Genomic DNA, 19,708 nt, shown 5'->3' with positions numbered 1-19,708 from the left:
GCTGACTCATGGTTAGGAAGGTTCCAATTAAGCTGGCCCAGATTGAAATGATTAGGAGGGCAGCTCTGATTGTGCAGAAGATATAAGAAATGTTAGTGCGGCATTAAGTCTTGTATTTTTCCATCTCTGGTCCTGCTGTTCAGTGCTACCTTCAGGCACGTCATCTGTGAACATAATTGTTTCCTGACCTGGCTGCAGGAAAAAACAAAAACAAACAAACAAACAAACAAACAAAAAGCTTAAATCCAGCAAACTCTGATGATACCCCCCAGATATTTTCAGATATTGAGTATGATCTGAACAACAAACTTCTACCTGGACATCATGCAGCCCTGTTCAAGTTGTTCAATTCTATGGCAAGGAAATCTAGACAAAAAGGATTGGTAAAATTTATCCCCTGGAAGAATAAAAGCAAGAAACCATTTCTCTCCATATGGTGGTATCCTGTTGACACAGTATCTCGCACTGGTCCTCTGATCCTTACATCATCATAGTTGAAAAGCTGCTTAGCCTGGACCGATCATTCATCTAACAAATTCAGCAGGCATGTCTCATTGACTTGGGCAAGGGAAGATCACCACAGCTCCTTCACATACAGATTACAGCTGCATTGACCTGTCCTGTCCTGCCAAGCACTGGGCAAAGCCAGAGTGCTGCAATGTGTGTGGGAGCCACAGATTAATTCAGTCTTAATAGCACTAATATATGTACTGCTGATAACTTGGGCAGCAGGGATTTCAGTGCAAGCCAATTGCTCAGGCACTTCCCCCTCTTCTCAGAAGTGTTTTGTTTGCATCCCCTACCCTGCAGTTTTATCCCTGTGATGCATCATAGGACAGCTCTAAGTAGTATTCATTTAAAGGATAGATGGAGAAACAGATGTAAGCAAAACCACATAATTCCGAAGCAAAATATAATTTACAGCTAAAAATCTAAAAGTGGTCATGAATAAGATGGGCAGCGTAAAATCCTATTTTTTTTTTTTTCCATTCTCTTATGCCCATGCACACACCCACAATCAGGTGGGATATATAGGGCAGTTCATTGCAGATGATAGTTTCTTATAGAAGCACCACTGATAACATTTTGAAATATTTAGTTTGCTCTAAGAGACTCTGTTAAGCCTTTAAGGTGCAAAACCTTGAACATTATTATTTTATTATTATTATATATTTTTTTTGCAAGATGCTATGAGCTCCTAGAAAATTTGTATGCTTCAAACCACAGCATCATTTCTCATCATGCACTGCCATGAAGATACCGCCTGTCTTAACTCTACACTCTGATTTCTCCTTGAGGATCTATCTAAATTCAAGGTAAGGATCTTTAAATTCTGGATGTTTAATATTTATGCACTTGCTGCCTTTGTGGCAGCAGTGTAGAATCTTTCTAAGGAGAAGACAGATCCTTCCCGGGGAGCAGCTGCAAATATATCTCTATCTGAGGACAAAATATACGCATGCAACCTAATTTTGCCTAACACAGAGAGGTTACTTTGACCAATGCAGACCTGCTACTGAAATGGGTGGAAAAGAGCCAACAACCCATGAAAGATCTAAGGTCCATCAATTGACATGCCACCAAAATCCACACAGATCTAGGAAAGAGGGGACAAGGGAGGTATTTTCAGTAATAACAATAATGACAATGAACACACACACACACACACACACACACACACACATATTTGGCAGAATTAGAACTAAAAATTCAACCTGCATAAAAAAGGAGGAATTTACTGAAAATCTCAGTAGCTGGCAACAGTTTAAATTTATTGGCTCCATAATTATGTATTGATTTTTTAAATATATATATATTCATATCCATATATCACCTTTTATTTCTCCCAATCAATTGATCAGCATTTACTGTTCAGTTTTCAAAAATTAAAAATAGTAATTACCCTGGGACTATATTATACCTGAGTGTCCTCAGTTAAGTACAGAACTGTAATTGCTACTTTAGAATGATGATCTACCAAGATGAAATCCTGCAGACAGCAGGTCAGAACTTCCACTGAAAGGCAGAAGGGCAGTTTTGTTTTCATCTGTTCTGTTTTATCCTTAAAACTTCCCAGACCAAATCTGGGTTGGGAGAGAGAGAAACCTTCCACAGATAGAGATCTAGAAGTGAAATTTATTTGTGAAGATTATATTAATCTTTTTACTAATTTCAATAGCAAAAGTAGTTGCAGAAGCCCTTACCACATTATAGCCTTTGGGGTATCTCTCTCCTAGCCAGACGTACATTGTCCTTGTTTCTTTGAGCTCAGCAGAGTCCAAGGGCTCGCTGTGTTAATACTCCAATATACTTAACCAATATACTGGTTGAAGAGAGTCTCTAAAAGTCTTATTTGCATCATGCTCAGAAAACCTTGCTAAGATTTTCTGTGTCCTTAGCAGTGAAGGGAAGTTGAGAACTTCTGGCCTACTTTTTCTTAGTCATAGCAATCTGAAGTTTCTGGACGAGGCATTCCTTAGAAAACAGGGAGAAAAAGAGAAAGTTAATTTTGTGAGGTACCTTTTTCTCTTCGGGTCAAATTTGCTCTTTCCTCATGAAAGTGAAACTGGCACACTATTAACACAAGCAGAAATGGCAGCATCTAACATCTAGCTGAGGTCAATAGAAGTAGTATTGACTTATCCTCCTGATCTCATGGAAAGCCAAAGCCTAAAACAGTAGCCTCTGCTGCATTTATTTATTTATTTGTGAATTTGCAGTCCCAAGTAAGATTGTGTAAATAGATGCAATGAAGAAAAAAATATTTTTTGTTTCAACTCCAAATAAATCCAATGGAAGAAGAAGAAGAATGGAGAAAATTGTGTAGACAGTTAAATAAAAACAGAAAATGGAAAAAAAAAAAAAAACTCACAGCAATGCTACTAAATGAGCTGGTTAAACATGATAAAACACCCTTAGTCAGACACTAAAATTTGAGGATGAAGTCCTCTGTAGGTGAGCAGATGAGCTTCATTTGCCATTATATCATGCAGGCTGACTTATATCAGCTGGAATTCTTGGCTGTGATTGCAGGAATCATTCTGATACAATAATTAGCTTGATTTCAAGAAGAGGGGAGCCCCTGTGCAGTTGATTTACAAGAGGACATTTGACATGGGGCCAGCACAGATATATTGCTGCTGCTGAGCATTTTTTGTGTGAGTTGACTGTGTTCATAAGTTGTAGTCCTGAATTTTTAGGCAGAAACATGAAAAATTTCTGAAGTCTGACTAGCTATTTGCAACAGGCACTGTAAAATTTTGATGACAAATTATATTTCAATTGAAGTAATTTCATGACTTCTTGCAATTCAGCTGAACAACCTCAGTATTGTACAATTAGCATGTGTTGTCTTTCTTGCACTCAGTATTACCCAGATTTCACAGTGGGGGTGTTTGGTGGCACCAAGATCAGACACAGTTACTTTTTACCTCATAAAATTAAAACTAGCAGCTTTTCTTTCACCAAGGAGAGTTTTGCCAGCATCCGCTAGCAGAAGCACTTTTCCAGCAGTGCCCTTTTAGTGCATTTTGAGACCACTATCTAGAAAACTCACCTAGGGAAATGGTGATTGATTTAGAAATGGAAGATAAGCGTGTCTGCAGAAAATAGCCTGATAAGAGGGACAGGCCTACATGCTGGGTCAGGTGCCCTCTCCAATGTGATTGACAAGGTTGTGTCACCTGGTCCTGTGCCAACCCGTCCTTCTCATCTGACAGGAGACCAGCTCTGTGGATAAGGACAGAGCCTTAGTCCAGTAGGTTTCCTATACAGCAGCGTACTGAAAATAAGGACTTCAGGATATAGCCAGAGACTTCAATGGAAAACCAAGAGGTTAACATTTGCCCTGGATGGGAAAGGGATTTTTGCATGTGAAATACACATTTTAATGTGTCCTAAGCTCACCATTTATCATAGAATCACAAAGGCTGGAAAAGACCTCCAAGATCATCTGGCCCAACTGTCCACTACCACCAATGTCACCCACCAAACCATGTCCCTATGCACCATGCCCAACCTTTCCTTGAACACCCCCAGGGATGGTGATGCCACTACCTCTCTGGGCAACCCATCCCAATGCCTGACTGCTCTTTCTGAGAAGAAATGTCTCCTCATTTCCAACCTGAACCTCCCCTAGCACAACTTGAGGCCATTTCCTCTAGTCCTATCACTAGTTACCCGTGAAAAAAGGTCCCCAGGCTCCACCACACCTTCCTTTCAGGTAGCTGCAGAGAGCAGTAAGGTCTGCCCTGAGCCTCCTCTTCTCCAGATCAAACATCCCCAGCTCCCTCAGCTGCTCCTCACAGGACTTGTGTTCCAGGCTCTCACCAGCCCCATAGCCCTGCTCTGGACATGCTCCAGGGTCTTGATGTTCTTCTTGTGCCTGTACTGAGGGGCCCAAAGCTGAACACAGTAAATTTACTCAGGGGCCTGAGATCTGCTTGTGCATGTTCATTTTCAAAAGCAAGGGAAATGACAGCACAGAGGCAGGGGCAAAGGGACAGCACTGAGCACCATGGGCACAGGTTCCCTTGGGCTTCCCAGAGCTGGTCAGAGAAAAACTGAGGACACAATGTGCCAACACTACTGCTGAGGACGCTGAGGACAGAGAAGCTGAATACTACCAGGGTTGTGGAAGCAAGGGGAGAAGCTGAGACATAACTTGGTGAGAAAGGAGGTGTTGATATGAGTCTATGAGCCAGTGGTGAAGGAGGAAATGGGTCATGTCCTATAGAGGCAATTATCTAGTCAGCTTTGTCTGTGAAACTTAAACATTTGGTTGCATTTAGCATAGCTTCAGGGCAGCTGTAAATTGTGTATCTGCTGATAGCCTGTGAGGGTCCATATGTCAGCTCAGGGCTGCCAACTACCTCACCCCCCTCTCCCCAGTCTCTAAGATGCCCTGCACACCTTGTGAGGTGCCAATTCCTGGTGCTGCCCAAGGTTTTATCTTCACATTTGCTCTTAAAATAAATAAATAAATAAAATAAAAAATGACAACAACAAAACAAAAAGCCTGTACATTTCCTCTAAAACTAAATGTGAGGAAACAGGTACCTGACAAAATCATCCTGTAATGTGCATTAATACTGAATATCTTTCCATTAAAGAAAGGGAAAATTCTAATATTAAAGACGAATATATTTTATTGAAGAATCCAGTCTTTCAAAGACATAAGTATTTGGTATAGAATTTCAAGCTCAGAAAAAGGCTTTTATACAAATATGGTCATGGTATAATCTTGAAAAATATTAACAGTTTTCAGCAACATGGGAGCTTTATGAGGGATGAAAAACAATATTGACTCATGGTGTTTATTCTTAGCACAGTAATATTGCCCACACCTGAGAAATTTCAATAATTAAACACCTAATGCTAAATTCATCCAAAGAAAGGCTAAGCAAATTCTACAACTTAAAAGGGAGATAGAAAAGCTAATCACCATGGGCTTAAAAAAAAAAAAAAAAAGAACAAACATTATGTTTAATTAGAGTTTAAATGGACATAAATAACATTTGAAAAAAAAAAGTCCTTCATCTGACCCTGCAGTACTTGCTTAATTCAGTCTTCCTTAATTTTTGTATTCTCCCTACAGTGATTCTCGGCTGCTCACAACTGCATGGTTCGCAATGTTCCAGTCACCCTGCACCCATCCTGGAGCCATAATGACCCATTTTAGAACCCCTTCCCCAAACAATGCAAAAATCAAACCTATTGATACCCATCATTGGAAAATTATTTATCAGCATTTTCATTGCAGTTACTATGAGCATAGATACCTTGGAGTGGCTAATCTGATACCTCTTTAGACACGTGTTCACAGGTATATTTTCTACTCATCCTGGGCTATTCACCAGCATTGTGAGCTGCTGTTGGATGCGTGCAAGGGCCCTCATCCTAGAACAGCTATCTGAGCTAGATGAATTGCAGTACCTATTTCTCTCCTTTGACTACAAGCAGAAGGGGAGCTATTTGATATCTGATTTTTTTGTGTGCCTGAGCTAGGACAGATGAATTCCGCTACTTCATTTTTTTTTGTGTGGTTCTGCATTTCCATAGTACGTTGGCTATAGACATCACAAAGGGAAGACTAATTTCCTGAAAATACACTCTTATCTTTCTCATTAGACTCTTAAATACTTATATTGCCTGTATTGCTATTGAGCTTGACATTTTATTTTTAAAAAGCATTTTTTCTTTTAAGGAACAATTTAGTTACACTGAGTCTTTTTACAGATGCTGAAGAAATGCCTGATTTAAGACCCTCCTTTTAATATTAGCATATCTCCTGGTCTCAACCCTCACTCAAGCAAAGGCTTATGTGCATATCTTTAAATATATCCTGATGGCTTCACTGAAGCCAATGGGATTATTCACAATGTTTCTGGCTTGGCAGTTGCACCTGTTTTTTGCAGGAATGGAGACAGTCTCTCTTCCTGGTGTGCATAGGTGTTCCTCACCAGATGCAGCTCAAGGACATGTAGAGCATGCTTCTCTACTTCTGTCCCATGCATGCCATCATTCACATTTAATTTAATTAAAAAACAGCAGATGATGCCATAGTAAGTTTTATACTGGGCACAAAACCAGTTTTTCTTTTTATTGGTAAAGCTGGATTTAATTTCATTAAGCAATTCGTCTCCATAACTGAGGCACATCCAGCACTTCTCCAGAGTATCACTTGAAAGAAATAATGAATGGCTTTAAATGAAAGTTTCATTTTTTCTTTTAAAAATTAACTTTAACATCATAAAATACTGTATTCTCATTCTGAGTCAAAAATCTTCTTGTTACTTTTTTTTTTTTTTTTTTTTTTTTTTTTCCAGGAGAAGTGCTCAGCAAGGCTTTGTTCTTGCCTGAGTGTTGTATGACTGTAACAAATCACTAAAATGTCCCTGAGATGTCTCACATCAGGGAAATTGAAACCCTGAAAAATATATGTCCTTGGCACGGTCTTCCTATATATTGTGAAATTGCTACTATAATTGCAGGATTTAGTATGTTATGGGAAATGGGCCTTTTCTTTTAAGGCCTCTTTTTCTGTACAACTCATATTTAACTTGAAGCAGAGATAAGTGCATTTTATTTAGCTCAGTACTTAAACACATGCTTAAATCTAAAGATGTCCCAGTCCATGAGACTTAAGAATTTGATTAAATGAAGTCATTTACTTGAGTGCTTTGCCAGATTAAGATCTTCAGAAGTAAAATACCAGTATGAATATAGGCTACATTAGGGTCTAAAGCTATAACTTTCCAGTAAAGCAAGCATTGACAGGTGATGGATGCTCTCTGGCCCTGAAGGAGGCTGGCATGGTCTGTCAATGTCAATACTGTTGAACTGTCCTATATTCTGAAAAACGGGTAACTGCAAATAAACAGTCTGGTGGGAATGATCCCTTGAACATGCCAGCATCCAGACTGTGCCTGGAAATTGCTGGGGAGGGAAAGTAGTTTTCCAGGTCAAAACTGTGCCAGGATCTTCCCTAGAGACTTCATAGTTTTGAAGATTAATTCCAGTCCCTGTGTCGCAATTACCTGGAATCACCTCCAAAGGCAATTGTCTTGGTCTTAAGAGGTTGGGCCCTAACTTCTGTACTTCACTTGGTTGTATCATGGCCAGTATGAGCAAGTTTCATGGCACTGTTCAGTAGCAATTTGTTTTTATACATGTGGATCTTTGAGGTAGTCAGAAGAGAACAAATTCTTCTTCAGGCCTAGCTGCTGTCACTGTTTCTAGCTGTTTTCATAGCCAGATGATACTTCTGTGATGCTCTCACAGGAACAAGTGACTTTGTCACACTTTGTTTTTCTACCTAATGATGGAAAGTTGATTTGGCAGCAGAACTAAATTTTGCAACCACCTCTTTTTTAATGTAGAGACAAAACAAGATCACACATCCCACAGATCCAACGTATTTGATATTCATGTGTACACAATGAGAGTAAGAGCCTGTCTCTGAAGAGGTACAAACTAACATTGCTGCTGCCAGATGCTGCAACTCAAATGACATGGAGCTGAAAGCAATGGGGCTTCCTCCAAAAGAAAGTCTGCTTCTGACAAACAGGATATTTTTGTAGATTAATATTTATCTTCTCTGCAACATGTGAAAAAACTCCAGTCCATATCAATGAGAGGAAATAAGATTAAAGACATCTAATGCAATAGAAACAAAAGAAAAAAAAATATTTTGGACCAAGATTTCTCTATTTGTGGAGACTTCACACAATTGACATTCCTATTCAAACTCTCATGTAAAAAAATTATATCCATGACTGAATCTAAATTCTTTCATGATACATTCTCAAGTGGCTTATTGAAACAAAAATAATGCTCTTTGTCCTTTACAAAGAAACTCAGTGCAACATCCAACATACAGCTGGGAGGTGCCAAAACCCAGAATGCTTACAGCAGAGAGCTGTCACACTACTTTGTCCTGGAATATATCCCTGCTCTGGCAGAAGCCTTGCTAATCTCGACAGGAATTTAGTACATAAACAGGATAGGCTCTGATGTGTGTTTACGAGAACTACCCATGTGATATTGCTAAAGTAGTGGTGTGGCAAGCAATGGTGACACCATTATTAATCTGTATTAGAAATACTGCCCAGAATATCCAGCAGGCTGATGCAGGGAAGATGAAGTTAAGCAGTATAATGTTGAAGTACCATTAATTTTTCTCTAGTTAAGGCTGTATCAGCATTTCCACTAGAAATACTTGCTTCCAGAGGCTTGTATAATTCAGCCTGGAAAATGTGCTCTGAGCAGAAACTTGGCACAAAATGTTCCTAGCATGGACAGTATTTTCTTTTCTAGGGCATGAAGAAATATCCATTTATTTTTCTGAGACAGAAATGTAGAGGAAAACTATGCACTTCTAAGATAAAGGAGTGCTAAAAAAAAATAATGCCTACTGTAAAAAGAACACAAATAATAGAATTTTATGAGATAAAAAGTGCAGAAAAAATTAAGCTTAATTATTTCCTGAGTTTTCTTACAGACAATTTTCTGTCTGATGAAAGTTTCGAGCTTTTTGAGTGCTGTTATAAATTAGCTACTTCTGTATCAGACTCTGCACTTTGATGCATCCAAGCATCTTCCATTTATTTCAACAGGGTTATGCTCTCAGAGATTTAAAAATAAATAAATAAATAAATAAAGGAAAATTTTGAAGGGGTTGAGAGCTCACACGGAAGATTAAAGTACAAAAAAAAAAGTACAAAATAAGTTGAGCTGCAAAGGAAAGACAGCCTCAGGGAGTGGGAAGGAGAAGCTTTACTTTCTCTAATGAGGAAGCAGGAAAAAAACACTAGCAGTGGTGCAGGCACGCTGGTATGACAGAGGGACGACAAAGAATCCAAGGAAAGATGAAGTTTGAAACTGTTTCATCCTTTTTTGTTTTCAGCAAGATTTTGTCTGGGGGTCTGGGCAAGGAGGTCAGATCCCTATGTTTGTGCTGAAAAATAACAACCCACATCAGTTTTGTGGATAGGCAACATTGCACACTACTATAGGTAGGATGAACATCTAAGTTTCACATTGGATCATTTGCTTTTAAGCTATGAAGGAGGTTGAAACACATAGGTAAAAGAAAGCCTTGTGGATTAAGATGAAAATCTTCCCCAAAACTTCCTGACTGATGTGTCAGAAGAAGAAGTGCACCTCTCCAGTGTCAGGCAGGTGGGATTTTGTTAGGTGTTCTGCAGTGAGAAATGGGGATCTCTCAAAGAACACCTATAAAAAAAACCCTGAAAATGTCGTGGTGTGAGGTGTTTGCCTGTGTGCTGCTGTGATGACAAATCCCAGATTATTCCTGGGGAAATTCAGGAACTCTGCCAGGCAGGTACCTCCAGGAGACTGTGGTGCTGCTGAAGGAAGAGAATGAACAATGAGGGCATGGAACATGTGCTCTTGCAACATGGTGTGAATCTTACAGTTCTCATTCACAACTGTATCACTTAAGGAAGCAGCTTTGAATTTTCTTCCCACAGGGTTGTGAAAGCCAGGATGTGATCCCTTCTTTGGTGCAAGTGGAAAACAGGTTATAGAGAGGCTCACGCACTTGGGTTATGATTTTCCTTTATGCAAGTCTATGGTGAAAAGAAACATTTTGCGTGATGGATGAACTTCTTTCCATATTCAGTCTCCTCATTTCAAATGTCTTCTTGTTTGAGTAAGATTGTATAGGCCAAGAATCAAAGTTTTGACTGTCTATAATTTGATTACATTATCCTCCACACAACATGCTTCACTTGGTTTCCACTTCACTTTAACCTGGCAATTTCCATCACAGTAACATACTTCTGAGACAGTCTTAACATCATTTTTTTTTATTTAGAGCTTTGTTGAAGGATACACGGCCTCTCTGTGAAGTATCCCTTTTCCCTAACATGTCTCTTGTTCACTGATTGCCTAACTTTGCTTCTGTTTAGTATTTCCTAGGTCTTCAAATGAGAGCTTGAGGAACTCAAAAACCTAGTATTGCAATGAAAAACAAGTTATTAAAGTCTATAACTACAAATAAACAAAAAATTAATCTAAGAGACTTAGCATGGTGCTTCCTTAAGGAAAATAAGCCAAGTTCTTGTCATAGTGAAATATGGAATAACTCAATTGAAATAAATCTTAATTATGCTTGAGTCACTACTCAGTGTGACTTAATTAAGAGCAGAGCAGTGATAGATTTTTAGGTAAAAAAAGAACACTGATTATACAACTACTTTACTTCATATTTCTTCCTTCCCCCCCCTAGTTCCTTTCTTTCCCCCTTAAGAAAATTTTGAAACTAGAGTTGCTCAGCTGAACTCAGATAGATATTAGCATGTGGCAGGTTACGTCCTACATAGGAAGTTTTTGAGGTAAAAGGCTGAGAATGATAGTCCTGAAGGTAATCTCTACATTATACATGCAAGGTGCCATGCATTCATACCTATCTTGGCCATAAAAAGTATGTTGATTTGTTAGGCAATAAATTCATGAAACTTCAAGTACTGGACTACAGAGGTAAAACCCTAATTCTAACAAAAAAGACAGGAGTAGGTTAGTTACAGTTAAAACAGTCAGTATGGAAAAGTGTAATGGAAAAAATTACAGGACACCTCCACTCCAGCCTCCTGAATGCAGCATGCAACAATGGCTATATAGACAGATACATTATTCAACAAGCTTATCAACAATGAAGAGGTTCATTTGTCATGGTTTCATTTCTTGCTGGATAGAAAACATGCAAAGCCATATATATCATGGCAATAAACCTGTTGACTTCAACAGAGTTATCTCAACGGTGAACTTTAACAGTGAGGCAATGAAACCAAAGTAGGAAAATCACACAGAACTCTTGCCAGCTTATGTAGAATATATATTTATAAACAGACATTAAAGGAAGATGTACACCATCCCAGGGAACTAAGGAAACTGGTTTAAACAAACAAACAAACAAAAAAAGTATAATGAAGATCCAATATGCAGCTTGGATGAGAGTGTCAAATTGTTTTGGTGTGTGGGCTATGTCCTATGTTCACACATACATATGTAGCTCCAGCTGAGCTGAACACGTGCCATGAGACTGCAGAAAAGGGGCAAAGTTATAGAAAAATATTGAAAGGAAAACAAGCAAAAAATAGGAGAAGACATTAAAAAATATGGACTCCCCATCCCCAAATTTTTCTGGTGTGGCTGAATTATAGAATAAAATAATCACTTTTTTAGCTTGAGTAGAAGTTTTCCTTGGTCCACGGAGACTGACATATCTGCAGAAGTAAAAGCTGCAATGGTCTTTCCTGGTAGGTCCGGAAAATGGTTAAGTAACAAAATGACTTCCATGGAAGATCTGGTTTGTTTTGATATGATTTGTTTTTTGCTCTAGTCCTGCGTTGACATCAAAATAAAATACTCCAAGTCCCAGAGCACATTCTATATATTTTGTGTCTCCTACTGCACATGTATGGTACTGAGAGAGAAACTGGTTTGACATATCATTATACTCTAACTCATTTGTGTGAGTCCACCCTCAACATTAAAATCCCCTGATTTCTTAGCTCACTATTCTCCCTGGCAATTTTATAAGCTCTGTTCTGCATAAGGGCCTCATATGCCAAACAAATTTTGAGCTGAGTTACACCAGGGAATTATCCCTAAAATAGACTCTTGGAAGGCAATTTTCTAAGGCTTTTTCTTTTTTCTTTCACTTGGTATTTGGATATTTTAGGTGGGGTTAATCTCACCAAACTTAGATGTGTTGGCATTGCTGATATCTGTGTCTGAATTGCTCTGAGCTTCCTTTACTACCAATATTCAGAAACAGGCATTTTAAAGGTGTGATTCATTTACTTCTAATGAACAGAAGTAAAAAAGACCAGAGGTATCTGTCCCCCTCTTATATCCATAAAGGAAGCTTTGATATTAATATCTACATTGTTAACACCCACAGTTAGATGAGATGAATCTCTGCTTTGATGGCTTTGGAAAATGTTACTTTCTTCAAAACAATGCATGACAGAGATCCCTGGGATACATCTCTGTGGTACAAAAGAAGACCAATAGCTTCCATTGTGACACACAGAGCAGGTGGAAAAAAGGACACCTTCAGAAGCGATACACAGGGGTCACATTTGTGCTACGACAATCCAGTTTTGTATGGACAGTGGAGGAAATGTAAGAAAAGGTATGCAAGCCTTGACATTCAGAACCAACTGTTCTGAAGAGGTGGATATTGCACAATGTCTTCAAGATGCAGATCAAAGTCAGTAAATACTTCCCAACTAGAGACAAATATGAGCCATAACTCAACATTAAAACATCCCCGCTCCTAAATTTTACCAAACTAGTTAGACCTTGGTTTTGCAGCTGACCCTTGAATATCTTGGGTCAAACCAATAACCTTGATCTAGATACACCTGAAGTTCAGATCTGGATTCAGACTTTGGAAGCTTTCCCTATCTAGAAAGTTTACCTTTCTCTAGAACTTGTTGCACATAAAATGTCCCTTGAACAATCAAGAGGTTTGACCACTCCTATAACACAGAAGTCATTTTTGGCAAATGGTAATGAAAAAGTACAGAAAGGACAGAAAGGAGGAAAAACTGCATATCTTGAAAACAGAAGCAGTTAATGAACATTAGAACTGACATTCACATGGCTTTTTGTGCTGCAGGTGAATTTTGTCTGGCTCTCCCTAATCACGAAGCAGTAGAAAGAGGTGGGAGATGTCACAGAACAAAGAATCAACTTCTTGCAGAGATTTTTCTTAGTGAAACATATGTACATCACCTCGTCAGCAAACTCCGCATGTCTGAGTCTCAGTTAACCAGCCACAAATAAACACGTTTACACATTTTGGAAAACAAACAGCTTCCAGATGTCTTTTAAAGGTACCCACAAGTAATACAAAGTAGATATAAACACTCCATATAGTGATATCTTTACATAGTGTCCTCATGGATACTATATATTTAGGAAGACATTGCTCATGTAGGTGATGCTATACCATATTCCAGAGAGTAGAAAGCAAGCCCTTTTAGAATACTGAAAGGGGAGATGGACATGGCGAGTTCCAGCGCTGAATTGGGCCAAGAGCAAACTGAAATGGCTAAATCGGATTTCATCCCTTCTCTTGGGCTACTATGCTGTATAGCAGAGAAAGTTGTTCATAGTTCTTTACAGTGCAATTTCTAGTGTCACATAGTAAATGTGGAGTTTCTGCACTCTTTGTGAAATTTCAACTGCCAGAACAAAGCTTTATGTTGCAGACAATCAACACTCAGATATTTAGGAGTAATAATAATAAAGATATTTTGCCCTCCCCTGCCCTTCCCACAGGGGACTGATCTTCTTTTTACAGTTAGGGGTTTCTTCAGCCCCATGCAAACCCTTTTTTTTTTTTTTTTTTTTTTTTTTTTTTTTTTTTTTAATGTCACAAGTATTTGACTGATGTTTTGCTTAAGGAAGGGGAAAATCCCACTTCCTGCAGCATATTGCAGGGACCAGCAAACATATCCCTTCGTCTGTTGGACCAAATACATAATAATAATACCGTGTGGGTGCTCCAGAGCTGACTCAGCTGTAACACGATCATATTATGTCTGTGATATGCAATCCATCATTACATTTAAAGCGCCTGCTTGATTAATATTCAGTATTTAATGTCAACACTGATAAATTAGAATTCAGAAGTGTTACACTGCAGGAACTGCAAATACTGCTGCAGTGGTAATGGCCTGGGTTAGTTTCTTGGGATCTGCTAGTTCAAGGGGAATTTCATAATTCAGAAATGCCAAAATGTAAGTATGGTGATAGCTACCAGCTGTGACCTCTTGGAATAAATGGCATGTGTCAGCTTTAAAGACACTAAATGTTAAATTTCCAAATGGCCAATGGTAATTTCTTCTCTTATATAAACAATACCTCTCTCCCTTGGCAGTACAGCTTTGCCATCTAAATTCACACTAACTTGAACTGTGGTGTTGTAGATATACTGAAATTGGGAAGTACTTTGGCTTAGATTGATTTAAACATTGACTTCCCAAGTGCATAGGTTTTATCTTAACAACTTGCTCAAGAAAATAATAAAAAAAATACATTTTAAAATCTCTCTTGATTTTGTTCCCTTTTCTCAATTGCAATGTTTTGTTTGTTTTCTTGTGGACAGTTTTATCAAAGCATACTGTCTTTTTTCACTACTGTTTTCTTAGTGGTAACTTTTCTTTTCAACTTCGCTTCAGTCTTAATTATGACAGATCAGGTAATTCCCATTAGAGCTACAGTTTGAGATTCAGGAACATTTAATGGCCAATAGACTCTTCCCTGGTGGAGAATGAGGATTCAAAGGAAATATTTGTGGTTATTTTTTCTTTCATTATTTTTGTTAAAAAAAGTTTGCACCTTGATGTGTCATGAATACCCCTTCTTGATCTTCCTTGCCTTGTCAGACCTGGCCAGCACAAGCAGCTGAGATCTTTGCTCTATTTTCCCTGCATCTCTGTGCAACGCTTTTTTTAAAAGAGGAAATATATTTTTTTCTGAGCCTTTCAGACAGCTGTCACATGATCAGGATTCTCCTGAATTTCTATGCATTCAATCTCTTCTCGTTCCTTTCTTTTGGCTCGTTTCTTTTTCTTGTGGTGCTTTTTGGAAGGTGGGAAAAAGGTTAGAAAGACAGGCAAAATAACAAAACAGTGCAGAAGTGTGCAACTGCCAGCAAGCAGCAAGCATTTGAACAGTGTGAAGGTCAAGTTTGAAGGCACAAAGAGAAGGGGGACCAACCCAATAAGAAAAGAAGAAATGTTCTGCAAAATGGCTGTCCCATGCTCTTGGAGGGAGTTCTTTATACACTGAGTTCGGGTGTGTTCAGTCGCTAGTACAAATGTATAAAGCAGGGGTGCACAGTGATCTATGGCAAAATTCAAAGTGTAGATAAGGCACAGTATAGAAATGCAATCCATGTCTACATTCCATAAGGTCATCAAGCCAAGGACACCCAGCTCTATTGAGGTGACACTGAGAATTAACCAGAAATTTCCCAGAGGGTGGATAACCAGGAAAAAGGTCAGTATTAACACCAGCAGGATGCCAAAACCAGAAATCAGGACAGGCATGGTTACTGATAAACCATAGTGGTCCATAAAAACAAAGGTAGGATTGAACACAATGAACTTGATGCTCTGTATAAGAGAGAGCGGTCTCAGCTTCTCCAACAATTCCACTGCCTCCCTCTGTGTGTTTTCACTAGTCCTGGCCACCAGGTACAAACGAGAAGCAATAATGTTGTTCTCGTCTCCAGCTTTGGAGAAAATGATGTCGTTTTTGAAGTGCTGGAATTCTGGCTTTTTTAAAAAGGAGCTCTGGAGGATACTGATAAAGTCACTTTTGTTGGTTGCACTAATGTTACCCACTCGAAGGTACTGGTAATACTGTTCAATCCAGGACACTGTGTTGAACCCCTGGCTCAATGTTTTTAGGTCTTCTTGCACGGTGCCATTCCAGTACTCCAGAGGTTCATAAATATAGAAGCCTATCACTGGGCTGTAGTTGCTGAAATACTTTTGCTGTATGAGGGCATAGGATACACTTGGAGACTCACTGGCAAGAAGGTTGATAATGTTGGCTCCATCGTTAATCTGTAAGCACCCCATAAAGGAGAAAGAGGCATAGATGAGATACAGTATCACCACAAATGGTTTGACATAGATGTTGGTAATCCATTCATTGTAATGTTCTTGGAGGAAATGCTGGATAAAGTGATGCTGGTATGGGTTGGTCTCATGATGAGAAGTGTGCTGATGGCCATCGTTCATCATGGTCTGGAACCACACAGGTTTCCGGTCCAGGTATTCTGCTGAAGGGATTTTACAGCAGAAGATACTGTGATAACGATTCTGCTCCAACTGGCCAGCAAAGACCAGGCAGGAGCCAAAGAAGGAGAAGATATAGAAATAGTTTAACAAGATTGAGACACACATGTTCTGGCAAAAGACTTTTACAGCTTCAATGTTGGTGAAAGGGCTTGCACCCATGCCGAAGGCTATGAAATACAAGGAGCTTGTCATTGTATAGGAGACCATGACATCTGAGTAGGCATCTGCTACTCTGTCCTTGAATGGCAGATTCTCTCTGGTTCGACGCCATCCTGAAAGAAGTTCAAATACTCCTTTGGTTCCATGACCTGAAATGAGAAAACAAAGCATATACATGTGCACAGATAAAGGAGGTCGAATTTTTCATCCTCCAGCAGTCAACAAACAAACAAACAAACAAACAAAAAACCTCAGCTAAGTTTTGTTATGATTTTGTCAGCATTTAAACAAATGAAAAATTGTGATGTGTCTGTGTAAAGCTAGATACCAGAAATAATATGCAGATATTAAGATGAACAACCTGATATTCTGAGACTTTCAATGCTTATCATCCCTGCAATGAAATGGTGAAATATCATTTGAAAGGTACACATTGATTTTAATGAACAATTCCCAAATGAACTGCCTATATAAGAAAAAGGAAAACGTTAAATTTAGCTCAAGTTCAGGGTTGTTTCTCAAAATTCCTTCTGGCAACTTACTACATCTCTCAAGGTTTAAGGGATTCATTTGGAACTGCTTACTAATACAAATAACATTTTATTCCAGAAAATAGAAATTAATGGTGTTATTGGAGAAATAAATTGGTTTGACCAAGAGACACCTTGGTTCTTAATGCCTGACAAAGGAAAAAATATACTGCCATCAAGTAACCAGACAAATTTGTATGATGGTTCTCTACTTTCTAACTAAAACAGGCTCTTCTCAGTGATTGTGTGCAAGTTTCCACACTATACTAAAACTGACGTGTTGGTGGTAATTACAGAGAGTGCAGGACTGGCTAGATCCTTGGATCACACTAATTGTCTGGAAAACTGATGTTTTCTTCATTATTGTCTCCCTCTCTCTCTCCTTCTCTCTCAGCTCATCCTGGTGAGAAGGAATTCCTTTAGTTCACATTAGCAGACATTCAAGAAAGAGACAGAGGCAAACAGTGCTCCAGAGGTTCTTATTTTATATTAAATTCTGAGAACTATTTTAGACATATATTTTTTTCTACAAGAAATGGAAGCTTAAGGAAGATTTCCTGTAATTTTACTCATCACAGCCATAGTCCAGAAAATCTACAGCAATTAAACTTTGAGACAGAATGAAAAATTTTAAGCTAAGTTTACCGGAAAAGGTTTAACTTGTTAAAGATATTCATTATATACACATATATATATTCAGATAATTTATATGTGGCTTTTATATGTTTGTTATATATCTAATATACATATATATATTAGAAATATATTATTCTATTATACATGTATATAATGTATATATTATATATATATATAATATGCATATTATGTATATTATAATTTATATATATATTATTTACCAGTAAAGAATTTCAAATTCTGAGGAAAATGTAAGATTAAAAAACATAGCCAAAAGGGTTTGACTATCAAACAAGTTTTTTGTTCAAAATTAAAAACACATTTTAATGACAAAGAGGAAAGTTCTCTGCACTTTGGATCCAATGCTGGTAAAATTCTGAACAAGATAATTAAACACCTTACTGAGCAGTGAAAGAAGGAGAAGGAGATTGCAGATCTCTGTGTGCCTCTGTTCTCTACAGTAGAACTGCATGCAACAAAGCAGCAGCTAATTTTCTTGTAACTAAACCAGAAATGTGACCAGGAGATTTGCAAATAATGAAGTATATAATAGTAAACAAAAAGTCTGTTGAGTTTGTTTTTTGATTTAAATTGTTTGGATTCATACAGCTGCTTATGTTGCCCAAAACAGACTCCTGACAGCCATTTTAGACAGGGTAGATTACAATATAAACTGACAAGTTCTTTGAACGTTACCTGTTTTACTGCAAATCAGTCTCCCCAGTGAAAGATAAACATACAGTAGTACAGAAATCGTGCAGTTAGCAAAAAGCCTGTATGGCAATACTTCTGTCTTATGAATCAGTATCTTGGTTCAGGAGGGACCTTGGAGTCTCTGGTAAGTTTAGGGTGAGTCAGTTCAAATTCCCAAAGCACATCCGTCTTGTACACTGTCACATTTGGACTGTCAAGCAGAAAGAATCATCTCTTTGGACAGAGAAAAGCTGCAGAATCAAATGACTCGGCTGTGATTTTATATTGTGCTTAAAGCACAAGTTTAAGTACCCTACAGCGTGTGGACCAGGCTGTCTGGTCATCACTTCCAGTGCTCATGGCCAGGCATGGTTTAATATAATGCTATAGGACCTGTGTGTTATTCTCTTTTGGGGACAGTAGAGCACAGTGATTTTCCTCATGTCTTTGTTCACCCCATCTAACGACCAGTTTTGAAATCCAGATATTTCTGATGAATCACACTGAGCAGAGATGCTTATTTCTACCTCTGAGTTCCCCCTCATACTCCTACTCTCCCAAGTGCCTGGCTGTGATCTAAGACTAAGTGAAATCATGGTCTACAGAGCTCACATTGTGAACCCTCATTTAGGGTCTATCTGAGACTCTGATAACATCTTTCTTCTGTTTTCCCTGTAACATGACAGTAGCCACACTGGGTCAAGTCAGAAGTTGCTCTTCCTCTGTAGAGCTGATGTTATAAAGGGGACAGATTTATTTATTTATTTATTTAAAAGATGTTGGAAGCAAGGCACACATAATTTTTCCATTTCAGCTCTGCGAGTCTGGCAGTCAACCAAAAGGTCTGCCAAAACCAGAGGCTGGTTTTGCAATGTCATGTTTGGAGACGTTGAGGGACATTTATTCATCTGTCAAATCAATTTTTAAATTCACTCACATTTTTGGCCATCAAAACTTCCTGCTACAAGAAGCTCCATAACTTTATTACTTTCTGAATGAAAAAAATACATACTTTTGTTTGGTTCAAACTCAGAGCCAGTATAATTTTATGGCTGAATTAAGCAAAATGTAAACTTGTTGTTCCATGAGTAATGGCTTTAATCAAACCTCCTGTCCAAAGGATGTGTCCTTTTTTTTCCCAGAATCGCTCAAGTTAACATTCCCAACATCCTTCCTCCATCACACGTCCACAGCTATGCATGTGCTCCCTGGCTGGCTGTCCAAGGCACATTTGCTAATTTGCCATCTGTATGTAACAAATACAGTATAAAATAGTTGAGTTCTGCCTTCTTCTCCTTGAGGAGGTACCAATCTGGGACTTTTTCCTCTTTCTAAAAT

The 19,708-nt window shown here is 38.4% G+C and overlaps 1 protein-coding gene across 2 annotated transcripts in view; it reads right to left on the bottom strand.

The window, feature by feature from the left end:
• Positions 1-6,824: 6,824 nt before the first annotated feature.
• PTCHD4 (patched domain containing 4) overlaps positions 6,825-19,708 on the bottom strand; it is a 95,247-nt gene continuing 82,363 nt past the window's right edge. For both annotated transcript variants that reach the window (XM_035321659.1, XM_035321660.1), the window contains exon 3: positions 6,825-16,660. In XM_035321659.1, coding sequence (XP_035177550.1) covers positions 15,027-16,660 — 1,634 coding nt within the window. In that variant the 3' untranslated portion in view covers positions 6,825-15,026. The remainder of the gene's footprint in view (positions 16,661-19,708) is intronic.

Source organism: Oxyura jamaicensis, chromosome 3 (genome assembly GCF_011077185.1).
Source record: "Oxyura jamaicensis isolate SHBP4307 breed ruddy duck chromosome 3, BPBGC_Ojam_1.0, whole genome shotgun sequence".
Classification (NCBI taxonomy): Eukaryota; Metazoa; Chordata; class Aves; order Anseriformes; family Anatidae; genus Oxyura; species Oxyura jamaicensis.
Note: the sequence above shows the minus strand (reverse complement) of the source record. Positions and strands in the feature narration are given on the sequence as shown.